This window comes from Schistocerca americana, chromosome 3 (assembly GCF_021461395.2).
Source record: "Schistocerca americana isolate TAMUIC-IGC-003095 chromosome 3, iqSchAmer2.1, whole genome shotgun sequence".
Classification (NCBI taxonomy): domain Eukaryota; kingdom Metazoa; phylum Arthropoda; class Insecta; order Orthoptera; family Acrididae; genus Schistocerca; species Schistocerca americana.
This window is the reverse complement of record NC_060121.1, coordinates 613,134,779-613,147,536: the sequence shown is the minus strand read 5'-3', so window position 1 is coordinate 613,147,536 and position 12,758 is coordinate 613,134,779. Positions and strand designations below refer to the sequence as shown.

General features: G+C 36.7%; 1 protein-coding gene across 3 annotated transcripts in view; it reads right to left on the bottom strand.

Annotated features, from left to right (window-relative positions):
* LOC124605278 (inositol hexakisphosphate kinase 2-like) overlaps window positions 1–12,758 on the bottom strand; it is a 95,643-nt gene that overhangs the window by 25,961 nt on the left and 56,924 nt on the right. For all 3 annotated transcript variants that reach the window (XM_047136849.1, XM_047136850.1, XM_047136848.1), the window contains exons 4-5: window positions 6,561–6,663; window positions 4,299–4,536 (exon numbers count right to left, since the gene is read on the bottom strand). In XM_047136849.1, the coding sequence (XP_046992805.1) occupies window positions 4,299–4,536; window positions 6,561–6,663 (341 nt within the window). The remainder of the gene's footprint in view (window positions 1–4,298; window positions 4,537–6,560; window positions 6,664–12,758) is intronic.

The window sequence follows — 12,758 nt, the reverse complement described above, 5'->3', positions numbered from 1 at the left end:
ACTAACAAGAGAAATCATATCTGGACCAGTAATCTGACTGGATTCAGTATTTCCTAGGTTCTTAAAGGGGTGAAGCTGTCAGATGTAGAAGTAGGAGTATCCCAAATGAGTGTTATATAAATGATCTGGGCTGCAACATCCGAAGCTTAATGAGTTTGTGATATATAGGGAAATTGTAGCACCAGAAAACTATACAGGCTGTATACGCAGCCAAGGAAAAAAAATTCCCAGATTTTTCCTGGACTTACTGGTTAAAAATACATTTCCTCCTGAGTGGAAATATACGAGGGTTATTCCAAAAGTAAGGTCCGATCGGTCGCGAAATGGAAACGACTATGAAAATCCGATAAAGCTTTGCACAGATGTGTTGGGTAGTGTCTCTAGTATAACCCCAGTTAGCATCACGTCGCTCTTCTCATTTCTGAGCTCGCAGTGAGTGCGTAAAGATGTCTAGAAAATAGTGTTTGCCGCCAAGTACGAGGGCCTGGTGAGAAATTTCGCCTGAAGCTATGCAGCCAACATTACATAACTGTCGTGCTGTTTCGTCTTCACGACAATTCTCAGCCGCATTCTGCAGGGGCAATGAAGATGCTCCTGCATCGTTTTCAAATGGAAATGTGAGATTACCCACAATACAGTCCGCAATTGTCTCCCCCTGAGTTTCATCTCTGGTCACATGAACCGCTGTCTTTGAAGACAACATTTTGACACAGACAACGAGGTGTAGGCCAGCGTGGAGAATTGGCGGAAAGCACTGGCGGCTGCCTTCTATGATGAGGCTATTGAAAAGTTGGTACAACGCTATGACAAAAGTCTAAGTCAGAACGGCGACTACGTAGAGAAGTAGCTGAAAGGTGTAGCTAATTGTTACAAGTAAAACATTTCTGATGTTCACTGTGGTTTCAATTTGGCAATCAATCGGACCTTACTTTTGGAATAACCCTCGTACTTTCCCGATGTTAAGTATACTTTCCACTGGAACTGTAAAGCTTATCAATCCTTTGAATATGGTTATGGTTTTATACACTGGTGTAGAATTTCCCAGAAATTTAGAAAACAGAACTCAGGGGGGAAACATGCATTTTGTCAAGATCTTTGATGTGCAGTAACATGTACGCTGCATATTTTCGTATTACTAAAGTTGAAATTCAAATTCCACAAAACACCGCATGTTACTTTCCGAAGGACTGAAATCGAGATTTATATGTGACTGTATTTTAATTAACTTGATAGCTCCCAGTCACTCCGTTCTTTTTTTTAATTGATGTGAGAGCAGTAAACTAAGAGGAAACAGCAAAATCACTAAATGTAAACCTGTGTTATATGGAGACTACCCACCTCCTCACTACAACACAGATTGCTCTGTACATTAGCCCCAGATTTACAATATTTCTGAACAGGGGCAATACTAGACAGGTTTTTCCCAGATCTTCTGGTTGTCCAGGGTTGTATACACCCTGACTATAGCTAATAACAAGACAGCTTGCACAGGACTGACACCTCATACACCGACCAGCAATTGGCCCTCAACATTAATGAAGTTAACATATTTAATGTAAATAGGCAAAAAGACCAGTTTGTTTGATTACATAAGAGGTAATAACTGGAAACAATAACAACTGTAAAATATGTAGGAGTTTGGAAAATGGACCAACCTAAAGTGGAAAGACTGAACAAACTAAATTTCAGATAAACAGATGCCAGACTCCAATTCATTTTATGAATGCCAAGGAAACAATGTTATGAATCCTAAGAAAATATGCCTTATCTGTACAAGTAGCAGCTCACAAATCACTTGTTTGACCGATTCTTCAGTATTGGTTATCAGACTGAAAGCTTCCCTGTTATGGTTAACAGAGAAGATATAGAAGATATAGAAGATCAAAAACAAGGCAGCTTTCATGACTGACTTGTTCAATTAAGTGTGATTGTGTTCATCAAATTGCAGTGGCAGATACTACAATATAGGTTTACTGTTGAAATCCCACAAGTGTATCTTCCAAGAGGAGTCAGGCAACATGTTACTTCATGCCACAGACATCTCGGAAAATTACCATGATGGAAAAAAATCAGAGAAATTCGAGATCATATGGAGTCTCACCAGCAGTCACTTCCCACAGAGGAGGAGGAGGAGGAGGAGGAGGAGGAGGAGGGGGAGTGATGGAAATAATTATTGGCATCCAAAGTGTCCTAAACCACAAACCATAACGAGGCTGTCAAGTTTCAAAGCCTACCTCCCAGGTAGCCAGGTACCTCCAGGCACAGGTGGGCAAACAGCTGACATACTGGCAGCCACAAAAATAGCCTACACAGCTGGATGACACTGTCGAGCCAATAGGCTCCATGCATTCCCAGAATGTGTGCAGTAGGTATGCCTGTACTTGTCTATGGACATGCAGGGGCACCCTAGAGCCCCCCCCCCCCCCTTGCCCACCCCTCTCCAACCTCCCATCTTCTGAGGGTAGTGTTTTGTGTTGGAACAGGCTGCCAAAGGGTGATTTATGAAGCATAGAAGTATAGAAGTGCTCCTACACTGAAAGGTGTAGAACAAGATGAGCTGTAAACTGGTTTCAACAGGCTTGTTATACAATACTCAGGCAAATTCCACTGAGCCAACTTTGATTGTTTTTCTCATTGAAGTCACAACTATATGAAATTTTCTTTCCTTTTTTTTATATAAAATATTTGTGAACTTTGAAGAAATGAACTTTTATCATGAACTAAGAAGATATGAAACTCATAATAGTTAAATCCATAATGCTTGGTGGGAAAGAAGAAATGGAGAGAATGTACCATAGAATTTAAAATAAAATAATGACAACACCAATATTAAGAAGCTGAGGTTGCTCAGTGGAATTGTGAATAAATAAGACAGAAGGCATTTAGTTCAGACATGAAACGTTTGTCTTATTATTAGCTGGTATTACCTGAAATTGTGAAGTATGAGAAAAAGTATCTTGAGAACTAGTTGAAAAACAAATCATTGTTGGAAATTAACAATGCACAGTACAAAGATCATAAAAGCAAAAATAAATGCTCGCTGTACAGACAATAACACAACATTTTGAGGGTGATATTTGTAATATATTGACCCCAGACTACTAGAAAGCATATGACATTGTGGCTGACTTAAGAATACCCAGCTGTTTTCAGCAGTATTATTCAAAGTGACTGAAGACAGTATATACACACATGGTACACTGGCAATTTTATGGAAGTGATAGTGGAAGCTAGGTGTTGGGAACATGTGAACTTTAACTTGTGCGGGTACCCAACAGTGTCAAGACACGATATCACTTGTGTGCCATGAACATCACTGGAAACATTACTATTTACTGCTGGTAAAGTATGCAACTAGCCACAATACTTAATGCTGCATAGTTCAAGAAGATCCAGCATGGATGAAGTAACATTACTATTTACTGTGAACAGCCTGGAACATCTGCAAGACTGGCCCAAAGCCATCAACAAACCACAATGGCCAATACAGAATCCTAATTTAATACAAAAATTATTTTGCATGTATTCTAAAAGACAGTTATATGGTTTCTACATTTCACATGTTATGAAAGCTGTAGACTCATTGATGTCCCCCCAACAAATCTACGAGCAGCAGGCAACACTGTATCCATGAACCTTCAGTGGACAGAAAGAGTGCAGTTTGGCCAAGTATGTTACAACAGCAATAGTGAACCACTAACGAGCAAATGAATTATAGTGCGGGCTCAGTAGGTCATTTATTTTGTCCTCAAAAAGGTCCTCTGCAGATTGGGGATTGTTCTTTACAACCATTGGTGTTCTACTGTGTAACAGATTGGCTGCAGACTGTCTTAACATGGTCAGTTGATGGTACTCAGTCTCAAGGTTTTTCACATATTCTCAAAATTATGGAATATTACTATCAGATAATGAAGCTGCTCGCAGAGTAAGTAATATCCAAACAGAATTTTACAAGTATCCTGAAGAAAGCATTCAAAGGATGGACAGTCCAGAAAGACAAAGACAAGTGTTAAATAAAAATAGGCTCAATTTTCCTTCATAATCTTACAACCTTTGCTATGCCACTGTATTAAATTCAGTACCTGCTTTGGGCATTTGTCATGTCAGTGTAAAAACTGATTCGTCACAGATTTTAGACAAAAAAGGAAATAAAGAATGAACTATTTACCAATTGCACTAAACTGTTAGCAGCAGTAAGTGATTAAATTGTTAACTGACACACTGATAAACAAGCAATATAAGGGACGGGTAACTGTCAATTGTCCATTATCCATTTGTGATTGAGATTTGCTCCTTACCTGCATACCGCAAAGGCGAACTCCAAGTGATGCAGAGGTACTTGCAGCACATTTAGCCATCTGCTTGCTACGTTTTTCAGCTGATGCATCATCCCCATGTTGCCTGGTACCCATTTTTAGGTCCAGAACACATGGATGTACAAACTGAGAAGTTATATTTTCCAGCAACAGAAAGCACTGTTTACAGCTATCTAATTTAACTGCCTCATCAGGACTACTATTTCGCTGTACCTTCATCCTGAAAAAGCATCAGTTATGAAGTACACAAAATACTGGCATTTACGAACTTACAGAAGCTAGCATTTACTAAACTACACAAACTAGTGGCTTAGGCAAAGTTCTAATTTGTTTTATAAATATTAATACAAGTACATTCTGCTGAAAGTCAGAACCCTCATCATAGCCATCCCTGATGTATCCATGCAACTAAAGCATGCTATGGACTACGTACAGTTCCTATAAGAAAATACATTAGCTACATTTTATTATAATTTTTGTGATAATTATATGCCAATGCATTCAGCAAAAATGTGTTACTAAAACTAAATAATAATAATAGGGCTCAAATATAACAAAACATGTGAGAATTCAATTGTTGCTGAGTTTCTTAAATGTGATTGTCCAAAGCGCTATAGTCGAGATGGTGTAAGAAGATCCCACAGCTTGCAACAATGCTGCCAGCTTTGAACCATGAAGTACAAATGGCTGCAGGTGAAAACAGTATTAGCTGACCACAACATTATTGCATCTACAGGGAGGGCACTTCAGTCAGTTTATTGTGAGTTTTTATTATGATATTTCATGAGGACACATTGAAACACTTGATAGTATATGCACAGCTGTCTGATACCATTCACAGTGTGATGTGTTTTCCTTAGTCACTACTGCACTAGTTTACTGTAATGTCATGGCATTTTTCCAGTGACGGTGATGTGAGGCCAATGCAATAATATCGTGCCCAGGTTGTATAGAGATGTGACAACACTGAGGCATTGCCATACAGACATTTACAAAATCACATTACATGACTGGTTGAGGCAGGCACGCGAAGCTGCCGTACCCAGCCCTTTGCACCCATCAAGGATCCACTAATGCTGATTCAAATGTAGAACAGCAAGAGAGATTCTAACAGATTTAGTACACAAAAAGGTTCCCACATTTTGGGAGATATGCAGTCATTAAACTGTTCAACAGAAATGGAGACAAAAGAAATGTTAATAGCTGCACAGACACGTAACTTTCTCCAGTTGCATATGAGATACCCCATAAAAAATGACAGAATATAATCTAAAGTCACATAAATCAGCACGTACCAAACAAGTTTCGAAAAGGATGTTATGCACAAAAAAACCTTCATCATTACAACTTAAAGTTCAATAAATTGCTAAAAAGTGTTGATTAAATGTTGGCACAACTCATCCCAAATTGAACCACTCTATGGCATGTGCAAGGTGCACTCCCATCACAAAGAGCAGAGATCTTGCATGTGCACCAAGCTCAAAAATCATTTCAATAACAAAGATGGTGCACTTGTGGACAGTATTCTTACTTATTATGAAACCTGACTACATCATGTTGAGCCAGCTACAAAGGGTCAAAGCACGCATTGGAAGCACCCTAAATCAACTTTCCGTAAGAAATTCAAAATGCAACCATTAGCTGATAAGGTTCTGTTAACAATTTTTTGGACTTCCCATGGTACAGTTTTCTTTGACTTTTTGGAGGAGCAACGCAGTGTCATAGTCTGTACTATTCAGACATGAGTAAAAACAAACTCAAGCAACACTGAAGTGGAACTGCTAGAGTTGGCGGAGGAAACGTGACGCTTCTTCTAGATAATGGTCAACCTCAAAAGTTGCAACAGATCCTGGAAATTTTAGATGAAACGATTTGGGATCTGCTACCTCATCACCCTTACAGCCCTAGACTTTTCAACAATGCCAGAAAATACTGAAAAAGATTTCCCACAGACAGAGGCAGAAAATTATGAAAGCACAAAACACTCGAAAACAACACAACAATTAGTAAAGATGCAATTACAGCAGGATTATTGAAATGAACAGAACCAAAGATAAGACATCTAAAGAACAGTGCAGATTCCAAAAAGATTCACTCTAACTATACAGTACATAAAAAGGGGAACAAACAAAATATCAAAAATTAAGGAGATGTGTCACTGCCTTTATACAGTAACTGATGGAGTACATAAATATGCCTTTCAACACTAATCATAATACTTATTACATTTACGTGATCACTCACTTTAACACATCATCTCTCTTCCTCTTCGTTGGTCGTTGGTCCTCTCGGAAACTTGGACTATACTTTTTATCCAGCTTTATGGAACTGGTTGCTTGCATCACACCTGCAATACAAGCAATACGAACTCTGGTTATGACACTATCACAGTTTCTGTGTTTGCCTATCATATTGTGCATATGAACCGCAATACATTTCACCCCATAAATGTTTAGCAGCTTGTTATGGAAATGTGTCAGATCTCAGCCTTCAGAACTGAACTCATAGTACCGCACTAATTTAATAAGTGCCAACTCATCACATTTGTACAACTAGACCAGAATGATTTTGAATGAAAACTAAATGGAAAGCTGCCTTTTAACAAAAAATATTTTAATAAAAAAAACATGAATTTAAAATTTAAGCTCTTGACAATTCTCTAAAAATACCTTTAAAAATTAATTCAAGCTCCTAAGGTAAGTGTTAACATATATCTAGCATGCATCGTTTTTAAGCCCTGTGATATGAGGCTGGATGACACTACTGAGTCTACTGTTTTGCTATGGAAAACTGGGTGCACAAACTGTGGGACCATCTTGAATCACCTGTCTCCCGTAATTTGGATTCACATGCCCTATTAGATTAGCAACAATTGTCAGCTATGACTTGAACACTATCTCTCTCTCTCACTCACTCACTCTTGTGGTGTATGTATGTATGTGTGTCACAATTCTGTAAACTGATCCACAAAATCACACATATATAAAACACAACTACGTCAAAACTAAAGACCCTGTTTTAAACACACACAGAATGGGTTTGACTCAATGGAAAGAATTTGAAACCATGGTAGATCAAGAAACATGATTAACAACAAACTGTGAATCTTGTGATTTGGAAATGGAGGGGTCCTTTCATTACAGTAATTTTTTTTTGAGTCATCAGTCTTCTGACTGGTTGATGCAGTCCAGCACGATTTCCTTTCCTGTGCCAACCTCTTCATTTCAGAGTAGCACTTGCAACCTACATTCCCAATTATTTGCTGGATGTATCAACCTTTGTCTTCCTCTACAGCTTTTGCCCTTTATAGCTCCATCTAGCACCATTACAGCCATAGAGAAACAATGACAGGGGAAGAAAAAATATGACAAGGAAAGGGGAAAAAGGGAATACACTTTATTTGGGTAAACAAAGAACAAAAGTAAAAGAGTGGCCAGAAAAACTACATCAAACAACAGTTTCTGACATAGCTACAGTTATCATCAATCCAAAGTTTGGTTTGAACACCACACCACATCAACCTTTGAACAGACTTAGCCAGCCAGCTCAATATGACCACCGAACCACGATTCAAACTACCATTTACAAACGTTGCCAGAAGTGAAAGAACTGATATGTGGCGGACAAAAGTTCTATGACTGAGTGGGAATCAAACCGCAGACCTTTGGATCTGTAGTCTCTCATCTAACCACTGAGGCATAGAGTACTTTGACCTTTTAATGCATCTATCAGTCATCAAAAAAATCTGGGGTAAAATGAAGAAGCACAAGAAATTATGTAAATAAAAACATAATGAGGAAACAGGAAAGTAAATGTGTCAAAATACTTTAATTGTGTGATTAGTAACACAGCAGTGTTACAGAAAAACATTATATACCAGTATAAAATATTGGGGAGTCAACATACAGAGATAGTTTTGAAAATGGAAGATGGGGAAAAAACAAAAACTGAAATGATGGCATGGCCGAGTGAAAAAAACGAGGCAGCAGCACTGGAAAAATTAGGAAAGTGCGTACTGGGTATGAATAAATTGAGTTGAGTATTCCGCCGATTAATATAACTGGCACACCTATTGAATATAAAAGACACATATGTTTAAATTTACAGAATTTTATGTTTTCCCAAATGGAAATGCAGACAATTAATATATTTCAAGTACTTCAATTCCTACATTTGTGATGATGTTTTGCATGGCCAACAAGAAGTTGTGTGGCTCTTAAGGAGGTTGATGATTAGAGTGTAGAAAGTTGTGAACCATTTGATTGTGAACTGATATGTCACAGATGTGTTTTACTATGCATTATCCTATTCAGGAATTGCCTAAATAGTAATGCAGTTGTAGTAAGTGAAAACAGATCAAAACATCTACCATGGAACGTCTATCAAGGTTTTCATTTCTTTCTCATGATTGTGAGCACTTTATACATTTATTAATATTAAGATAATGTATGAGAACTACAAAAACAATGTATGTTTCAACTAGTCACATGGTACACATAAGAAAACATGAAGCATATACTTCAACTATCAAATTATCCTTTAAAGGGTGGTTGATTTAATTTCCTTTTTCTTCCCTTTCTTTGCAGCTGTACAAACTGGAAATCTCTTGTTGAAGATAAAGATTTCTGTATTCTTGTTAAGAGATCTGTCACAAATAATATCTAATTTTGATGAATGAGACATTACTTGCGGCCTGAGTTTACAATTACATCCGAGAATTCGGTTTGAAACAAATACAACTCCATACAAAAATTTAATTCAGTGAATGTCAATGAAATTAATGGAAATTTAATATTAGACACAAATACTGAGGCAAAACTTCGCTATCAAGTAAGTGATATGTATTCCTATCTACTGTAGTAGTATATGAAACAAACTAGGAAAGAAATAGGCATTTCAGAGGTTGAAAAGAAGCAATAAATGTAATAATTGGCAACATCAGTCTTGTTTTTATTTTATGTTATAATTAATATGAGCATATCTCAACATAATTTCATTTAAGAGATGGCATTGGCTTCCATGGGGGGAAAAAAAATCTTTAGATACAGAACTTAAAAGTCTGAGGCTGATAAATCTGTCACACTCCCATGCAAGCCACCTGAGCCAGCATCACATACAAACCCTCATTTTCATTGTCAGGGTGGAGACCGACCCAATGGCAGGGGCAGACAGACAGACATTTCACTCACAGGCGACCGCACATGGCCCCGCCTGGCTTCTCTATTGGTCCTGTCTTCTCTTCGGTCCTTGATACAACAGGGAGAAATCGAGGTTTGTTGGCATATTGCATTGTGGAAAACAACACTTTCTTCCAAAACAATCATCACTTGTTAGAGAAATTATTGCATACTCAGCACAGAAGAATAATCTACACTTTCTGTGATTTCCTCAGTAATGCAAATGCAGAGCAAGCAGCAATTTATTTCATCTGAACTTCATGTTACTTATTTTTTGTGACCTCATACTTTAAAGCAGCAGCTAACTGCTCTGTATTATTGTATGTTACATACAGATTTACATAATGTTAACAGGAGTGGGCAGTTAATGCCTACGGTAATGCAAAGGGAAAAGTATTGTGTTCTTATTTGGAATGAATTTTCATATTTAAAATTTCTGTGATTTTGCTGACCAGGTCAAGTGGATGCTGATATATTTCTTCCAAATCAATTTGATTGTGGGTGATACATTAACAATTCTAATCTAAATAAATCAATGGGTCAGACTTTGGTTCAAATGGCTCTGAGCACTATGGGACTTAACATCTGTGGTCATCAGTTCCCTAGAACTTAGAACTAATTAACATCACACACATCCATGCCCGATGCAGGATTCGAACCTGCGACCATAGCAGTGGTCAGGCTTTAATGACTATCAGACTATTAAAAATGAAAGATTAAAAACTGAATAAAAAATAAAATAAAAAGAAGCCAAAACATATGGCTGCCATATCTTCACAGTGAATATAGTGTCATCAGAATAATTACTAAGAGTAAAGTATGTCACGCTATTTTTGAGTAGTAGTTCAATGGACATTTGACTGAAATGATAAACAATGAAAAACTAGCATGCGTGGGTGAAAAATCATTTTTTGAGGGCTTTACATTGCAAATGGAGCAGTTCTACAAGTAATAATATCATCAACTGAAAGGTTGATTTGACCACCAGCTTCTTCCTAGCCAGGGTTCGACTGGACACTGAAGGTCGTGTGCCTTTGTTTTCAACCTGTGAACTGGCTTGATATTCCAACATGGACTTTCCATTGCTTGATTTTACCAATGATTTAGCTTGGCATCTGAATCATGGCACAACTTCATTTTTCCATCTGCACAGAGCACTGGGAAAGGGAAATGTTATGTTAATTTTTACAGTGGGGGAAAAACCATGCAGGCTAAATAGGAATCAAACAGCAGGCATCTGGATTTGTGGCATGAGGCCCAATCAGTGTCAGCATAAGGTTCCATGCAAGATAAAAATAATACATAACATTGTAGTGTTGCACAGTGTAAGTCAGTTCATGTGTAACATGAAGTTCAGGTTTTATTTACTCTACAAATACAAAAACTGACGTAAGGGGATAAAACAACTGCAAAGAAGTTCTTTGCATTTCTTATAAGTGAAACTAAATCACTGTCTATGACAGCTGAGTGTGTATACAGACTCAGGTAAAAAGTATACTGTGATCTCTATATAAAGTGTGGTTTTCCAAGCAACTCCCTCATTTAAAACAACTTTTTACTGGAGTACCATTTCCTAATGCAATTTCCACATAATATGCATACTAAATCAATTAAGAGAAGAGACATATTGTAAACAGGGCCAATGTAACTTACACATAAAAATTTTCAAAGAATGTGACATATTGAGAAGCATTGTGTATGGCATAGAAGAAATAATGAAAATCATGTTAATGGATTCTTCCACCGGTGCTTGGTAGAACAATTCCATATTTATCAATGAAAAATATGAACTATGGATGCTCTACAGAATTACTTTATTTTGTCAAATTAATTTTTTGCTTTTCAAGATCATCATCCTACTACACCTATCACCAAAGATTAGAAGTGAACAGCTTTGAAAAGATATGTTTCAAAGTTTATCACTAGTATAAATTAATGGTGTATAACAGTTGCAGTTTCTGTTTCCCATTGATAAAAACTGAACATGTCATACAAATGATAAATTTTTAAAACAATCTTTGATTTCATTCACAGATTACAGGATAAAAAGACTGACTATTGGAGAGTTACACAAAGTGTTAAATGCTAGTCTTGATGAAAACTAAGCAAAAATTAACTTAATAAAAATGTTAGTCCTAAACATTTCAGCTATGAAAAAGACACCTAAAATAGGCAAGTTTTTAGGTCAATAATTTGAACATATGTTACCTGAACTGTAATGTGCAGGCTTTTCAACTACTGCAAGTTCTGAAAATGCAATGTATGGTATGCCAATTCATGAGAAAAATCTTTCCTGGAGGCTGTAAATGTTCCACTGTTACTTAACAGAAGTACTTCAATGATATGAAATCAGAAGTCATTTGTAAAATTTTACACTCTTATGTCAGTAATTCATATTATCAAATGAGAGGCTATGTGATACATGTATGAGGTGAAAGTGTGAGCACAGAGCAACTTTGAACACTTAGATTAACGAAGACAAAAAGTGCCCACCATCAATAGGTGCATTCTTTAATACCGTTTATGAAAATATGTGCCCTACAACTATGTTTAATTCCACTGAAACAAACTTCCAACCACTGAAACAAACTTCCAATCCTTCCACAGACAATCAAATCAATTCATATATGCAAAAACTTTTTCTAAAATTGTTTTTAAATACATTCAACCAAAATTTCTACAACAGACTGTCACTTACTGGTGTATTAATATGACTGTAAAATCATAAAATTCTGTGTTTGAAATATTCTGAAGGGAAAGTAGCTGATCTTCATATTTCTATAAGAATTTGTAGCTCTGGATGTTGAAGCTTTCACATTAATATCTAGGAATTGATATCAGTATTACAAGTAATGTCCATTATGTAACCAAAAGATTCTGTCTTGTTAGAAAAGTAGTGTAATGTTTAATAAATCAAAATGAATTCAAATGAAAACTTGTAGGAATATACTAAGATCACTTGATGAAAACGACATCTGGATACTGCAAGCCAATTTGTAGCACTGCAAGAGACTATGCTGATGTCTGTAATGGGTTAATATCTGAACAAATATTGAAAGATTCCTTACAACCTTCACCTAATTCAGTGAATTTGAAGAATAAATCTGAAACTATTCTGCACACAAAGAAATTTTCTTATCATTTCAATGTGTTTTGACAATTCAGACAGTACAATAATGTCTATCACTTGTATTAAGCACCATGGAATAAATTTCCAAAGCTGACATGACACAAAAGTCTGTGCTAAACAAGCTGTTCACTTATT